At 40.4% G+C, this 16427-nt stretch overlaps 3 protein-coding genes and 2 non-coding genes across 11 annotated transcripts in view; 1 reads left to right on the top strand and 4 right to left on the bottom strand.

Annotated features, from left to right (window-relative positions):
- Positions 1-1281, bottom strand: part of specc1 (sperm antigen with calponin homology and coiled-coil domains 1) — an 86951-nt gene extending 85670 nt beyond the window's left edge. Inside the window, exon 1 of one of the 2 annotated variants that reach the window (XM_034113317.1) lies at positions 1206-1281. The gene's annotated coding sequence lies outside the window, so the exon portion shown is untranslated. The remainder of the gene's footprint in view (positions 1-1205) is intronic. The other variant, XM_034113323.1, reaches the window with a different exon arrangement.
- Positions 1282-2023: 742 nt separating this feature from the next.
- Positions 2024-6919, top strand: timm22 (translocase of inner mitochondrial membrane 22 homolog (yeast)). Its single transcript, XM_034151978.1, has 4 exons — positions 2024-2299; positions 3248-3444; positions 5403-5475; positions 5564-6919. Exons 1-4 carry the CDS (start codon positions 2041-2043, stop codon positions 5638-5640), a joined length of 606 nt encoding a protein of 201 aa, XP_034007869.1. The 5' UTR covers positions 2024-2040; the 3' UTR covers positions 5641-6919.
- Positions 6920-8417: 1498 nt separating this feature from the next.
- abr (ABR activator of RhoGEF and GTPase) overlaps positions 8418-16427 on the bottom strand; it is a 126551-nt gene continuing 118541 nt past the window's right edge. For all 6 annotated transcript variants that reach the window (XM_034152866.1, XM_034152876.1, XM_034152895.1 and 3 more), the window contains 7 exons: positions 14810-14869; positions 14279-14388; positions 14051-14190; positions 13106-13240; positions 12350-12455; positions 11654-11807; positions 8418-9892 (listed from right to left, as the gene is read on the bottom strand). In XM_034152866.1, the coding sequence (XP_034008757.1) occupies positions 9803-9892; positions 11654-11807; positions 12350-12455; positions 13106-13240; positions 14051-14190; positions 14279-14388; positions 14810-14869 (795 nt within the window). In that variant the 3' untranslated portion in view covers positions 8418-9802. The remainder of the gene's footprint in view (positions 9893-11653; positions 11808-12349; positions 12456-13105; positions 13241-14050; positions 14191-14278; positions 14389-14809; positions 14870-16427) is intronic.
- Positions 11995-12067, bottom strand: trnav-aac. The gene has a single exon. It is a non-coding gene; the product is annotated as a tRNA-Val (tRNA).
- trnav-aac lies at positions 15177-15249 on the bottom strand. The gene has a single exon. It is a non-coding gene; the product is annotated as a tRNA-Val (tRNA).

Raw genomic sequence — 16427 nt, 5'->3', positions numbered from 1 at the left:
TGTTTGACTCCTTCACATGGTCCTGTGTAATGAGGAACAAATGGCTGATCATGTGAAGAAAAACAGCTTGCAGCGCACTGAAGTGCTTCCAAATGCAACTTTCCATTGGCAGCAAATGTGAACTGTACATAAAATGACAGGAAAACCTTAGCAGTACAGCTAAATTGGGAAACAGAATTTGCGTGTTTATTTGGGGAATTTAAGTATACTAAATAACCTCTATAAGAAGCTGGTGAAGCACAGTGTATAGCTACCACATACCATTTTTTTTAGTTCAGGTCCACATCTTAGGCAGTCAAATCTGAGGGTAATTTTTACTATTAAAAACTCACACATGGTGGATATGCCATAATTTTGTTCATATATTGTTGGACCTGATATGTACAATTAATTGTTTTTTGGCTTACAAAATAATAAATAAATAAAAGACGACCCTTTAAATAACACTAATCCTGGCTGTGTGGACAAGGCTTTGACGCAGCATGTATACTTTAATGATGGGAATTAAGATTAGAAGATAACATAGCCACATACAAAAGTCCAACTATCGTATTAGGTTAAGTTTCTGGATGTTCTGGTGACTGACAGGTTCACAACATTACACTACCAGACATCCCTTAGCAACGAAAATATGAAAACTGTTGAATGTTATAACAAAGGTATAAACAGAATTGAGCATATGAAAAGGGATATTTTTGATTTAGGCAGATGGAGTGTATTGATCGAGCAAGAATCCTGTTGAACTCACAACTTGGTATGCTGCAACGTTAACGAGCAAACTGAACAATTCAGGACGAGGTAAAACGACGTCTTGTAGGCGCCCGCGTAATTCTAAATATTTGCCTAACATGTCAAACAGTGAGACGTTTAATTAGCATGCAAACAACCTGTCCTTTGGCTAATTTTATGGCAGACGTTGTCATAGATAGACACGTCCGCTTCAAAAAGACTGAGTCATTAAATTAAAGGAACATAGCCGTACTGTGACAGTAAGTGCTGCTAACAGTCAAGCTGTCATCAAAGTCATTTTGTTTTTTCTCTCAACTGACCAAAGACACCGAGCGACTCTGTGACAGCTTCTGTACTGTCGCACGTCAGAAGCGTTAACGGTAAAGTTTACACATGTTCACTCAGCAAAATGGTAAAAACAGGAATAAATGCAGTAGACTATCATAAATGAAAGAGCGTTAGCAACTAGCTCTCACCTGGGCTGTGTTGCGGCGGAGCTGCTGCTGTTGTTTGATCAGGATGCTGCTGCCGCCGCCGCCTCGCGCACGGGAGTCATTATAGAGTGTCGCCAGCGCTCGAGGAGCCGGTAGGTGGAGCGCGTGAAGCGAGTTTGGCGCAGTGCTCGCGGAGATTTCTGGGAAGTGTAGTCTTGCCCTTGATTAAGTCATTCGGTTTAAATCACATTTTCTTTCTTTCTTTAAAATAATTTCTTTATATTAAGAATATTACAAAGCAAAAAGTAATCCTTGGGATTGTTCATGAAAACTCCAATAAAAAGTGTCCTATTGAGAGAGTCCAGTATCTTCGGCTAAAGCCAGTCATGTCATCAACAATGATGTATATTATAATATGTACATACTAATGAATATTTCATGAGTACAACACCTCTCTGACACAATATAAATTACTTTAGGGACAATATACATTTATATTATAATATTTACAGACTCATAAAACCGTAGGCTATGGACCAATGTCTTAAACACATGTAACGCAATATAATTCAAAAAAACAAAACAGCTACAGCCTCCAAAATCACCTTAAGGTTTCATGAACAACAGAATGTATGATAAGTATTGATGTTACATGGGCATGTTGACTTTGTGTCGAATGTGCTAGCCGTTTGTCATGAGAAAAACAGCTAGAACGTTACAAATTAAATGTATAATTTTTGGTCATTAAGTGAAAACTATATGCTTAAAATGTATTCTAACTCTTTCTGTTTTCAGACGTCACGCATTACATATGTAACGAATCTGCCCCCGCTCACCCTTGACTACATTTACTTACAGCGGCACTGTCATTGAAAACATGGCTGCCTCCATGGGTGAAGCAGGAGCCGCTGCCTCTGACTTACAAAGTCCAGCTTCGGCTGCTCCGGGCATGGAGAGCCCGCCGATCCAGTACAGCCTGATCCTGGAGCACCTCATCGGGGACAAGAGGGCCGTGAAGGAGCTGAGCCCCGGCATCATGGGGGGGCTGCCGATGCCTATGAAAAGCGACGAGCAGAAGATGATCGAGAGGGGAATGGAGAGCTGCGCCTTCAAGGCTGTCCTGGCCTGTGTTGGAGGTAAGCAAAGACACCACGTTAACATTAGGATAACTGGTCAGTATGTGTGTGACTTCCAGAGTGGCAACCGGTGAAACATGTACTCAGACATGTTACTACATGTAAAAGTATCAAAACTACAGTTTAAAATACTGAGTTACAAGTCCTGCATTCAAAATTGTACTTATGTAAAACTACAAAAGCATTTGCATCAAAATATACCTTGCTTATTATGTAGTGTCTGTGTCTCCCATTTCAGAGTCATGTATATTCAATTATTGTTTTATAATTATTGATGCATATGTATCGTTTCAATGTTGTAGCTGTTGAAGAGGGAGTTTTAATTACTTAACATACTACTGGGCTTAACCTATAATCAAATATATCATTATTTATTAGTTGGTTTGTGTTACAGATACAAAACTATGTTGTTCTGTGCCAGCTTCTCATTTATTTTTGAACGTTTATTTGCATAAAAATGACAATACTTAATGCATGCAATGAAGCTACAGTGCAGGAGAAGAAGGGAGCCTAAAAACATCCATTACGACTCATCAAAGATCAAAACAAGCAACAAACGCATCCCACAAAATGTATCTATATACATAAAACACGCTTGAAAGCATAAACAGTAGTGAAATAATCAACCTCAGAATAACACAGTTGATATGTAGGCTTCAAACATGAAGACATTTTAACGTTTTGTAGTGTAAGTCTAGTAAAGAAAAAAGAAGCAGTTTAGAGCTAATGCCATGGCCTTTGGAAATTGTGATAGTTTTAGTATTTTACAGATGAAAGATGAATACATAATAGAAAATAATTGTCAATTTAAGGCCTATTATATATACATTACACATCCATGATCCGTAAAATATTTCTCGGATCAGTATAGCACAGCAGTATGCATCTTTTATCCCTGTAAATGTTGTTGCGAGCGGACTCTCATTTCGTTTTTTTACCTTCCCACAGGTTTTGTCCTCGGAGGAGCTTTTGGTGTTTTTACTGCGGGCATCGATACCAATGTTGGCTTTGACCCCAAAGACCCTCTGAAAACTCCATCAGCACGAGAAGTCCTCAAAGACATGGGACAGAGAGGGATGTCGTACGCAAAGAACTTTGCCGTTATTGGCGCCATGTTCTCCTGCACAGAGTGCGTCATAGAATCAGTAAGTCACACAGGAGGTTGGGTGGATCATCCACCTGTGGTGGGGGGGGGGGTTCTCTGTGTTTATCATCCTCTGCCTCTTTATGAATGTGTGTGAATATAGGTGAATGCTGGCATGGGATGTTAAAATACTTTGAAAAGTTGCAAAGATTAGAAAAGTGCTACATAAATGCAGTGCAGTTAGCATTATGTGGGATGACATATTGATGTTGGGTATAACCACACAGCTTCACAACACCGCTTAAAACAGGACGTTTAATACAATCTAGGCAACAAAACAACATCATACTACTCACCAGTTGACTGCGTGATAAGATTTAGAGAATCAAATCAAATTAGACAACCTAGTTTTTAAGATGCTCTCTAAAAAAATGTATTGAGCAGTATGTCTTACCGGAGCTCAAAACAAGTTATAAATAATGATTTCAGATTGTCCCTCCTGCTCTAATAAAACAGGGAATAAACAAACTAATGTAGTCTGTGGTATACATGAATGTTAACTCTTTCCTAATTGCTCAAGTATCTTAATTGAGATTACTACAAAGCTGGGTCATATAAAATGGAATGGGAGTTTTAAAATATGGTTTTAACATTGTAGCACCCAAAGGACAAAATGCATTAACTGTGGTCATAATGTGAATCAGTAAAACAAAGTAAAGAATTGTGCAATATGCCAACATCATATTAATGACGACAAATGGCAAAAACAGAGAGACACTGTGATTTTTATGTTATAAAGAGGTTGAATAAGGCACTATTTTGTGTTTCAATTTTAAAGGTCCCATGGCCATTTCTACTGATCATAATTCCATTGTTGAGGTCTACTAGAATAGATTTATATTGTGCAATTTTCCAAACTCACATTGGTTTCTCATACAGCATCTCTGTATAGTATGTGTATTCACTCTCTGTCCTAAACGTGCTGAGGGGGCCCCGCACCCCCAAACGTGGCGCACCTACAGTGTTACGGCCCGTCCACACGGCCGAACTGCATTGTGGTTCCGTCGCTTCACTTTACTCGCGTTGCTCGCTTCAAAAGTTGAGAAAAGTTCAACTTTTGAAGCTTCGACGGAAGCGTCAGCCAATCAAATCATATGCCGCCAGTACAAGCTCTAGCCAATCCAACCGCGTGCTTGTGTGTCCGGGGTGGGAGATTCATGTGATTGGTTGTTGGTCGAGTTTCAGACACGCCCGCCGGCAAGCTTCAACGCACACTGCCGTGTGGACGCTGCGTAAGCGCGCCACAGTTTCGCCACTGCGAGGCTCCACTAGCACCCCCCCCCCAGCGTGTCACAGTTTTGCCGCTGAGAGAGTGTGTGTGTGTGTGAGGAGCTCCACGGATTGGTCCATTTGGGTATGGTCACGTTACCATACCCAGGAAGAAAAAGATTTAAAAAGAAAAATCTCCAACGAGGTGTTCAGGGGCAGCATAGACAGGTCTTTTCTGTGTTAGAGTTTTACTCGCTACAGGGTGTACTTTGAGGGTTAGTGACTCTGCAGACCGGTTACATGCATACAAACCTTCATAACACACAAGGGGACGGGTTATAACCGGAAAAGCATGACATGGGACCTTTAACTTAAGAGTAATAATGTATTGTTTTTCTGTTATAAAATGCATAGGGATTACGTGAGATGGTTTCATGTAATCTTTGGCTTCTCTGATGGCACTAAAAGCAAATATAAAAGCATTGACTGTAAAAAAAAAAAAAAAAATGCTTTTGCCAAATTTGCATTGTAATAATGTGAAATGTTTAAGATGTTTTGGTGTGTTCATGGTTGTGTTTTTCCCTTTTTAACCTCCCTTAAAATGGTCTGACAGCGCCCTCTAGTGCAAAACTGTTTTGTTTTTTTGATTACCCAATTTAAAGGTTGCAAAAAAACAGCCCTGATCCATTCATGACAGTTCAGATATAGCACCATGCTTACCGGTTCCTCCTCTCTTCTTTTCATCCGCAGCACAGAGGAGTTTCTGACTGGAAGAACGCAGTGTACAGCGGCTGTGTAACTGGAGGAGCCATTGGGTTCCGTGGTATGTGACCTGCTACATTTACATTGATATTTTTAATTAAAGGCAGTATATTTATTTGTTCCTCACACGTATATGTTCCTGTTTTTAGCTGGTCTGAAGGCAGGGGTGCTGGGCTGCGGAGGCTTCGCTGCATTCTCTGCTGCCATTGAATATTATTTACGATGAACCACTCAAGAGTGTATGGACTTAAATGATGCAAGTGCCCTGAAAGAAATCCAACTGGTGAATATTTACCCTCACATGGAGGACTGCTGAGAAAGCAGAAGTGATATATTTGGGGAAGTGAGGGTTCCTGTTCCTGTGCACAGTGTGCTGAAACACCTCTTTGTTTCCAGAGAAGCTTCAGTTTCACCTCATGGACAGAGAGCAGAGGGGATCTGCTTCTCTGGGGACGGTATAATGAAAATGTTGAACATAATTCCTCTTCACTCTGATTCAGGACCACCTTGATTCAGTGTTTACTGTGTAACTAACCCAGATCCAGATAATTTATATTAAACATGTTTTTTTGTTAATTTGATTAGACCTTTTTTCTTGAAGTTTAAAAGTGTCCACGACTAAAGACGTCTTAAATTGGCTTTTAATTATAGTCTCGATTCAAGTTTGAATTTATGTAATATATGTTTATATATTTATAATAATTCTGTGGTGTACAGGAGTTGATGAAGGAAATAGTTTTGGTTTTCCCACTCAGACCCAATAGAGCCTGAGCTTCTTATGAATCTGGTGCAGATGTTTTCATAAGTTATCAGTACAACACAGAGAAAATCACATCTTTAGTTTGTTGGATAATGGGATGTCTTGTGAAAATGTCAGGCTGGTCACAGTGTAACGTTTTGCTTTTTGAGAATACTTTAATTTCATGTAATAGTGCAGACTATTGTGTAACAGCTGAGTGCAGCTATAAACAGGTTACATATTTAAAAGGCTTCAGGGTTTGAAGCTCCGCATCCTGGCCCTCTAAATTATACACATTCAAAATGAATACAGCCGGTTTATTCAAACATCTAAAGACTATAGAAGCAAATCATACGCTTGTTCTCTGGAAAATTCAAATACACTGATGTCAGCAGGATAATTACCAGCAGGTCACACAGAATGCATCATGTTAGCAGACAGACTACACAATGCATTTACAGCTGAGGCAGCATTAAGAGCAAAGTACAACAGCTTTATCAATTACATTTAAAAAAAAAACTAAACAATTGTAATTGTCCAGTACAAAATGTATTTGGGTTGCTGTATAATAAATGTGTGCTTCATTCAATCAAATCAATCACACTTTATCTGTATAGTCAGTGCTAGTGCTCTCTGAAAAAAATCACAGGGCACTGGAAGAGAGATCCCAGAGGACAGTCATAAAACAAATATTGTATGGTATGTATACAATGTATAATGGTGGTAGTATAAAATGGTCTGTGATTAAAATATTTTTTTTACAAGGTTCAAGGTTCTTTATTGTCAATCTGACATAGCTACAGAGTAATTATGCAGTTGAAAATCTTATGTCACAGGCTTCTCCAACAATGCAACATAATAACATAATAACAATAACAATAAGAGCATGAGCAATACAAAAATAATAGTTATAAAAATGAAATAAAGTTATGATGTGGAATAGTGCAGTACGAGTCTATATACAAGTTATTGGAATGATATATATATATTAGGTATTAGATACATACTGAGTAGCAGATGAATGTTTGATGTTGTTTCAACAGTTCAATTAGTACTCTCAGAATAAGTCAGATATAGAGCTCTGTGATTTTTCTCAGAGAGCTCTAAGAGAGATCCAGATCCCAGAGGAACCTGCAGAGAGTTCTGAAATTCAGGAATGGCATCCATGAGTCTCGCCGCGAGCTTCGATCCAGGCAGTGGACTCTGAAGATTCCCCCTGAGGCAGAGGAAGATCCACAACCTGTGATTGACTGCTTCAGAACTCTCCACTGCTCCTCGGGGGGGCGTGGAACTGACAGAGGCCCGGAAACGACAAAAAATGATGTTAAATTGATTTATAAATCACATTTATAAATGATCAATATCCTGGTTTTTATTCTTATTCATTTTTCAAGTTATGAAACAAATATTCCATGGTATGTCATAAAAATGTATTAACATATCTTTTAAAAATGCTGGTAGTAAGGAACAGGGAAGGAACCACAGGGTTCACCGCGAGCTTGGATCCATCGATGGACTCAGAGGATTCCCCCCCATGGCAGGTTTAGGTCAGCAACCTTGGTCTGAGATTGACTGGGCTTCAGAGCTCTGCACTGCTCCTCATGGGAGCTCACAGGGGCCGGAAACACTTGCATAAAATACCAATTCAACCCTAAACCCAAAAACGTATCCTCATCCCTCTATAACCAATGAAAGAAGCTGAAGGACTGTTGGGTCTCTATACCCTTTAAGTCAGACAAGAAATGAAGAAGATTGGTTGGTAAATGCTCTCTTTAACAACCTAATCTAACATGCTGCAAGGAAAACAAGCAGATTTTGTGGGAAATATACCACCACCGATTTGCAGGTCAGCAGGTTTGCCCTTAATATTTTTAACAAATCAGAGGGTTAACTGCACAGATGTAAAGCCTCACTTCCACTGGGGGTTACTTTAAACAGTTTGTAAATTGACCACCAGGTGGTGCAATCACTTTACATTTCCAAACGTGGATTAATATTTCAATAGGGGAAGAACTCCAACTGCTGACGTTTGGCAGAATGTGATGATGAATGATTAATAATAGTTAATATGGGAAAATAAATAGTAACATATCGTGTAAAAGGTGCTTCAAAAGGCTCAACATTCTATAGATTATAATTTAGGTGATAGTGTATTTGCGATGTTTTATTATTTTTACTCAATTGAATAAGCAATATCAAACAGTGTGATGATGACATTATTCCATTGTTTCCACAGACAGTATTGACACAGACGGACACAAAGAGAGTGTTTTGGTAACTTTTATTTTACTAAAAAAAAATGGGGGGAAAAGTTCACATTGACATTTAATCCTCAACATTACAGTATATTGAAATTCTTCTCAAAGGAAGTAAAATACAACATTTTTTATTTTAATTTTAATCTTATATTAAAAATATCAAATAGTACTCATCTAGCAGTGCTTACAGTATTTTAAGATATGTCGCAGGCTTGATAGCAGAAAGGTGGGCTTTGTACAGAGCAGAGATGGGATCAGCCAGTCTCAGCGGGCCGCGCAGAGACAACCTACCTTTCTGTTACCCCGCCTGGTTTGATTGACAAGCTGAACATGCAATGAGGGCAACTACACAAATCAACTCTATAGATTATACCGGTGCAGTAAGACACTTGGAACAGGCTTGCAATGAAACAACGAGAGAAATAAAAAGAATGTTCCATTTGTTGTGTTTTCCCCCCCAACAACCCTCATGTCCCAGAGTGCCCTTCCTCTACAAAGTGATCTGAAATTAACTGGCAGACTTTATGTCCATCTTTTCAGTACAGCTTACCAACCATGGACATGGTGAATGAGAAGCTAAAAATAACATCACTACCTGAATAAACTTCAAAAAACAGACTCCTTTGAGCATTTCTCTAGTTGCACAGAACTGTACAGGCACACATATTATATATATTTAAAATAAATAGGGATAATTTGGCCGAGACTCACCGGGGAGGGCAGCTCTCTCTCGTCCTGTCAGAACGGAGAGACGCGTCACCAGCCATGTATTAGGACGGCTTCCCAGCCACTTCTAAACCTCACAAGTTCTCATAGTCCCTTTAAACACACACTCACTCACTCAAGTGCATCCACGTCGTCACTCACACCCCCGGTCTCCTCCACCACATGCATTAGGCCAGAAAGACAGAAAAAAGGAAAGAAAACATAATTATCACACATGAAAATGCCATTTTTTCTGGCATGCCTCTGATCAAGGAATAAGAAGCTGGAGTCGTCTGGAAAGTGCTCACTAGATGACACCACGTGATCCTGATGAGCTTCCAGAATGCCTTGCGGTCCTGGGGGCGGGAGGCGCTGGGGGCTTTACTCTCCTTAGTTTACAAACGTGACGAATAGATGACCGGGAAGTCTCCGTCACCGCCTCCATATTGACAGGCTTCATCTCTTTTCAGGACTGGGGGAGAAGGTGGTGGGTTCAGGGAGGGATGTGTGTGTGTGAGGGGAAGGGGGGGGGCTGTACAGTCAAGATGAGCAGCCTGCTGGGAGGAGAGCTGAGGCAGGACCACCGGTCGGCGAGGACCAGGGTTTGTATGGAGTCTCTCTCTCTCTCCTCTCCGTATGGCGCCCTGAGGGAGGTGGTGGTGGTGATGGTGATGGTGGGGGGTGGTTTAAACGTCAGTGGAATAGTAGAGCGTGTTGCGCTTCAGTTCCGCGAAGGAGATGGGCGGATGCTGCAGGTAGTAGAGCAGCACCTGGACCTGAGGAAACAGAAAACCACTTATTTTTATTCATTCATAAACAGTCCATATTATCCTACTCGTCGGTCTTCTACTTCATCCTATGCTGCGTTCAAGACAACTCGGAATTGGGATTTTCCCAGTTGAAATAACCAACTTACTACTTCCAAGAGTTCCAGGTGCTCGACGCAAAATCATAAACAGAAATCATTGCTTATTGTGACAGACGAATACAGTTTATTTGGCACAGAAGCGGTACAGCCACCACATTTCTTTTGTTGCCATTTTTTTAAGTTTTCCCAAATAACCTTTGTGAAGAGAAGATCACTTTCAGAGATTGTTAACTATAACCAGCTACCTTATAACATTAGTGACACATTTTGACTTGAATTTACATGCAGAAGAGGTTTTATTATATGATAGTATTTAATATTTTAATAAAATATAGACAACTTTTTAGTCAAAGGTTTACCATTTACAATGTGCACTTTGTTGCTTTGTGAGGTCAGACAACTGCTTCTCCATGAAGTCGTGCTCGATGGATCTCTCCTTAGTTTACTACGACTTTGGTTGACATTGTACTTTGAACACTGAGTTTGGACATTTTGAAGTTCAAAATGGTCTGGAACGCAGCATAGTGCAGGGCTATTAAAGTCCTCAAGATATCAATCTAACTGTAATTTATTACATTCCTTCAATTTACGGTTTATGGAAGAGAACCCTAATCATTGAAGCATAGTTTTATCTCTAAGGTCACTTTGATCCGATTCCTTATTACTTTTCTCCTAAAACAATGAACCACATGAACTGAAGCACACATGCATATATTTCCAGGCTTTTTAGAATCGTAATATAGAACGCAATACATAATGATTTAAAAGGCTTTTCCCTCTTTTGGTGAAGTTTATTATGGATTTTGTGTTAGACTGGTAAGGACCATATACCGTTTGGTTCATATTTAAGTTTGTTTGTCTGCTTTGATGTTGGACTTCTGTCTAATTCAGCGCTTTTGTGAAAAGTGTTTCCCTCTGAAAACTCTAATTTACCTTCGGAAGTTGCTACCCGTCTGCTGTTAATGTTTAACTCACATTTTCAGTCCAATGTTCCCCCTTGCAATGTCCCTTAATATTCCCCCCTTCACTGAGGCTCATCTACTCAATAGTAAGTGCCTGGTATGAGTGGAACAAATAATCATTATTATTATAATGTTGAGTCGAAATGTTGAGAATAAACATACTTTTTTTACTAGCATTTTAACACATAGATTAGATTTTATTAACTCTACGGCAAATTCATCATGTCCCCATTTTAGATTGTATTTTGGAAGCATCTTTCCTTGGTGTTTGACATTTTGTTTACTTATGTGATAAACAGTCAGAATTCTAAAGAAGACCCCCGTACTAACACTGAACGTCACAGTAATGGATGGGCGGGGCCTCCTGCATGCGCATGCTGCCCCATTTATGATGATTTACTCTGGAAGTTGTTTATTCTGCCAAGAAAATACATTTGTGCACAGGAAACTCATCTCTCAGTAGACATGAATACATGGCCAGCAGCCTAAATACAGCTGGGAGGGAGCACCGTAGTGACAGGGGTCAATGAGAGACGTGGGAGGGAATCCACGGAAAAACATGTGCAGGAAACGAGGGAATCTGCATGTACACACCACGCTCTCACATCTCTCATCTACTCTGCACGGTTACACTTCTATAATGATATGGAAAACATTGCTAAAGTTTTGGCAAAGATAAACATTTTCAGGTGCCGTTGTGTAGTTACCTGCGCCATCACGTCATGTGACCAGATGTCAGAGGCAGAGGTGATGTGCTGAGCCTTTGCGATCTCGGACTCTGAGGGCCTGAGCAGAGTGGGGCCAAACACCGTGGCCAGGTTGTGGAGGGACATCTTGTTGACGGGCTCCTTCTCCGCCACGCTGCAGAACAAACAGCAGCAGGCCCGTCAGTCAGGGAGGACAAACAGAGGGAACATAGCCAAAGGGTTCCACTGAACAAAATGTACGTGAAATTAATTGATATAATACATTTAGTTAACGTTTCAGATTTTTCAGTGCTTTTTGAGAGAAACACACCACCTGTTTGAGGTGAATACAAAACAAAAACTGTTCCCGCCCGGTCTCAAACCGGGGACCTTTCGCGTGTTAGGCGAACGTGATACCCACTACACTACGGGAACTGGCTGACAGCTACCCCCGCGCAGAGACGCGCGGCCCAGACGTGACTCAGCACCCCCACTGACAAATATTGAAAGCATGTATTGAGCAACCCTCGCTAAAGGAATGTGTATAACCTCATTCAGGGGATGTTTTGACAAGAAATGTATATATGTTAAAGCATAGGAAAATGATTTGAATATTTGAATATGCTCTGTAGGACTTAAAGGAATATGTAACTCGGACCAAAGCAGTTAGTTCCACTCTGACTGAGAGATTTTCTGTGTGTGTGTGTGTGTGTGTACCGTTTGAGGTGGTCCAGCAGGGGGAGGAAGGTCATGAGGTTGGGGTCCGGCAGGGAGCGCAGCAGGTGCATCATGCAGTTCTCCTTGGCTGCCGGGTCAGAGAGCGCTGCGGGGGGGGAGAAAGATGTCACATCCAGTTACAGCAAGACGGCTCTTTAAATTCAGCTCTTATCTATTGTAGCTGGGCAAATGTAACTCCCCACTGAAGACACAAACACACACTCCACCCCTCCCACCCTGGACACAAACTTTTTAAGACGCTCCCCTCTAACAGGAGGCTGAGGTCCATCAGGTCCAAAACCTCTCGTCTCATAAAACATTTCGTCTTGTCAGCTTCTTGCACATTTTATTGGATATTTTCACACAAAAGTTTCTCTTCTGCTAGCTGGACTTATAACTTATAACTGAACTTTTCTTCACAATGCACATTTTTCATTTATATTTAATTTATTTTGCCATTCCTTGCACACTTAATGTTATTAATATCCTACTTTGACATTTTAGTTCGGTTTTATCTTCAATTTCAGATGTTTGTTTGTTTATTTTCTAATCTTTTTATTTAGCAAATTAGGTGCGATTTTACCATGCTGCTGTGACAATTTTTTTCGCAATTTGGTATCAATAATGTATATCTTATTTAATCTTATCTCAATAATACCTCTCTTAAATTAAAACGTTATTCCTCTAACTGTGTTTATGTTTGCACCATTATACACCTAATAAAACCTGATAGTGATTCAGGGTTAAAGGTCTCACAGATGCCCTCCATGAAGGCGGGGTAGAGGCGGTCGGTGAGCAGAGGCTCCGGCAGCTCCCTGAAGTACAGCTTCAGTGTTCCTGCGATGGCGTTGATGTCCATGTCGCTCAGCATCACCAGGATATCTTTGGTATCTGCAGGGCGGAAACAAACCAGGAGCCATTAGAAAGAGGACTACGGTATGACAGCCGGACAATAACACAGCTGCTCCTTTAGCAAGATCTGTCAATTATCCAAGATGCAGACAGAGACGTATAACACACAAAAATGAAAGATGTTACTGCAGCCGTGTGACCATCACTGAGAGTCAGTTCCCACAATTCCCAATTGCAATGAAACAACTGTGGGCTGCATCTAAAACAGTTTTATGTACAACCACAATTTTCATACACAACATTTCAACAGACAAGTCAATAAAGCTCTATAATTTATCAATCGATCATTTGGCAACTTCATAATAAATCACTACTATTTAAACAATCTATCAAAGGGTTGGAGCCATTTTGTTTTACGGAAAAGTGGCCGAAATTCATATCCAGCTTTTTAAATATGAATATTTTCTTGTTTCTCAATTCTCAGCAACTCAATCTCTTTGAGTTGTGGACTAAACAGGACCTATTTAACTTGGGGAAACACTGATTGACATTTTTTAACACTTTTCTGTAATTTTATAGACCATACCAATACTCAGTTAATGGAGAAAATGATGGACAATATTAGTTGTCGCTATTGAATGTTATGTTAGAATATGACAGGATAAATAAATAAATGCAGGTTAACAAGCTGTCAGCTTAGACATCATCTTGACTGGAGAACAAATAGCTTTTCCTTGTGTTTAACACCAATATGGACCACTTAATTTGCTCCAAAATCTCATCAGTGAATCATTGTAATATGGCTCAGGATAAGAGTGTTCAACAGAGAGACAGGGAGAGGAGTCTTACTGGTGTCAAACACTAATTTGAGGGCCTGGATGTCAGTGGCCACCCCTGAGATCCTGTAGATTCCCACTTCGTCAATCCCCCTCTTTTCCACCTCTTCAATGCACTGCCGGACGATGTAAGGCACCTTGGAGCGCTCGCGCCTGTCCACGTGAAGAGCAGACAACAAAGTTATATTTTGTTATCTACAGTAACAGCCTATTTGGGTCAAATTAACAAAATCATACTTACTTTGTCACCACGTTGATTTTGACTCCAAACACCCCGCTCTGTTTTTTGGACGGCGTTCTCTTTAAGCTGAGGTCCCGACTTGTAAACTTCATGGAGAACTCCACTTTGATCTGAAGATGAACAACAACACAGCTGAAGTAAAGCGCATTTCTCTATGAAGCCAAAAATGAACTTTTTCTTCTTTGTATGCATTGAATCAGAGAGGTTATGATATTGAAATTGAATATCCAACATCTTCCAGCTAAACAACTTGATCTTATTGTAAACATTACAGCCAAACATCATTTCTCCCTGGAGTTTTGTTTATATAACCAACTCAATTTTTCTTTCCTAAAATCTGTACTTTTGAGGACACCAACAAATATTTCTAAATCCCACGTTCTCTTCCTGCAGGTGCTTAAGCAGTGTTGAAAACAGACCATTGGAAAACACTGTGCAGTCAGAAAAACTCACATTGCATTTGCCAAACACAACATATCTCAATACAATATTTACAAGTATTTCATAATGTAAGATAGTGTTGTGTCTCACCCCGTTCATCTCTATGACGTCCATGTGCCAGTTCTTGGACTGCACTGTCTGAGGATCCAGCTGAAAGACACAACAGAGTCAGGAAGACATTAGGGAATAGTATGTGAATAAATAAGGTTTCATACATACAGAAATATTATCCCCATAGAGGAGAAACAAAATCATCATATAATAATTGTCACGATTGGAAAAGTCACATTTCTACATGATAGAATTAAGAGAGCAGCAATATAGTACATGTACATTCACCACAAAGCAAACTTTTTCCTTCATTCATTTTGGTGAATAATTGTTCCAATACTTGTAATTTGAGCATTTTTAAAAAGGGACAATATCAACCTGTTTCTGGTGAACACAAAACAAAAACTGTTTCCGCCCGGTCTCGAACCGGGGACCTTTCACGTGTTAGGCGAACGTGATAACCACTACACTACGGGAACTGGCTGACAGCTACCCCCCGCTGAGACGCGCAGCCCAGACGTGACATGGCCCGCCCCACTGACAAATATATAAAGCATGTATTGAGCAACTCTTGCTAAAGGAAAAGTGACCGTTTAAATATTGGAACAAGAAAGGCACAAAGTCTAAAGGTGAGCAGGAGATATTTGAAACTGTTATTAAAACGCACTGAGTACAGAGTTCACCTTTACGCTGCTCCATGTTTGAAACCTGATCAAAGTGAAGCTGTCGGTGTGGCCGGTGACAACAGCAGTCACTCAGTCTGCTTTGGGAAAGAACCACGCCACTTAAGTTCCCCACATATACCCTCTGCAGTCCCTCAGGGGTCCAACAAGGACTCTACATTGGCCCACTTCACCCGCACATTCCAAAGTCTGGATCTCACGTCCCATAATGCCTTCTGAGACATGATAGACGGCGGCTTGTTGTTGATTTAAGTCTCCTGGAGTGTGTGCTCGCTGCGGGAGGCCACAGCAGCTAATGCCTTTTTTATAGGCTGTTTGCTCTACACAGTTATGTCATTACAAACCATGCATCATAATGTGCTCAACTCAGAGGAACTAAAGATTCCTGGGTGAGCACGAGGGCAGCACACTTCTCTTATTGTTAGCATTAGGCTGCAACCATTACAAGTTCTTAGTGAGAGTATTTCATGACCTCGTAAAAAGGCCATTTGGCATCGGTTTCACGCATTCCTATTATTGTTAAAGCCTGTTTTCCCAGCAGGGTTTGGGTTTGAGACGAGGGACAGGTAATCACTTCTGTCTTTACACAGCCACTGCCAAGAAGAGAGGCGGGCAAAGAGCCAGGACTCACTGCTCACCCCTCCAAACAAAAAAAATTTCCTCCCACCTATTTCCTCCTATTACCCTCTACTAATTTTTGAAATAAAAAACCCTGATTAAAAATGAATGCACTGCATTGGGGTTGTAAAAACAAAGAAGGCCCTTTACAGGCAATGGTTACACTCATTGACCCCTCTCGAAACTCTATCCTCAACTGGACCTTTTTTTATTAAAAAATACTTGGAGAGGAATTTGTTTCCCCCCTTTTGCTTTCCTAGTAAATTAGCTGGTTTAACAGAATGACAGTTTGGCTGAAGAGTCCTCTACAAAACTCAAACTGAATTAGTTTATACTAAATATTACAGTCAGAATAA

Source organism: Trematomus bernacchii, unplaced genomic scaffold (genome assembly GCF_902827165.1).
Source record: "Trematomus bernacchii unplaced genomic scaffold, fTreBer1.1, whole genome shotgun sequence".
Taxonomy (NCBI): Eukaryota; Metazoa; Chordata; class Actinopteri; order Perciformes; family Nototheniidae; genus Trematomus; species Trematomus bernacchii.
This window is presented reverse-complemented; position numbering and strand designations above follow the sequence as displayed.

Coding starts and splice junctions, on each gene's coding strand:
- timm22 (XM_034151978.1), top strand. CDS start 2,041: ATGGCTGCCTCCATGGGTGAAGCAGGAGCCGCTGCCTCTGACTTACAA. Junction 2,300..3,247: donor TGTCCTGGCCTGTGTTGGAG/GTAAGCAAAGAC, acceptor ACCTTCCCACAG/GTTTTGTCCTCGGAGGAGCT. Junction 5,476..5,563: donor AGGAGCCATTGGGTTCCGTG/GTATGTGACCTG, acceptor TCCTGTTTTTAG/CTGGTCTGAAGGCAGGGGTG.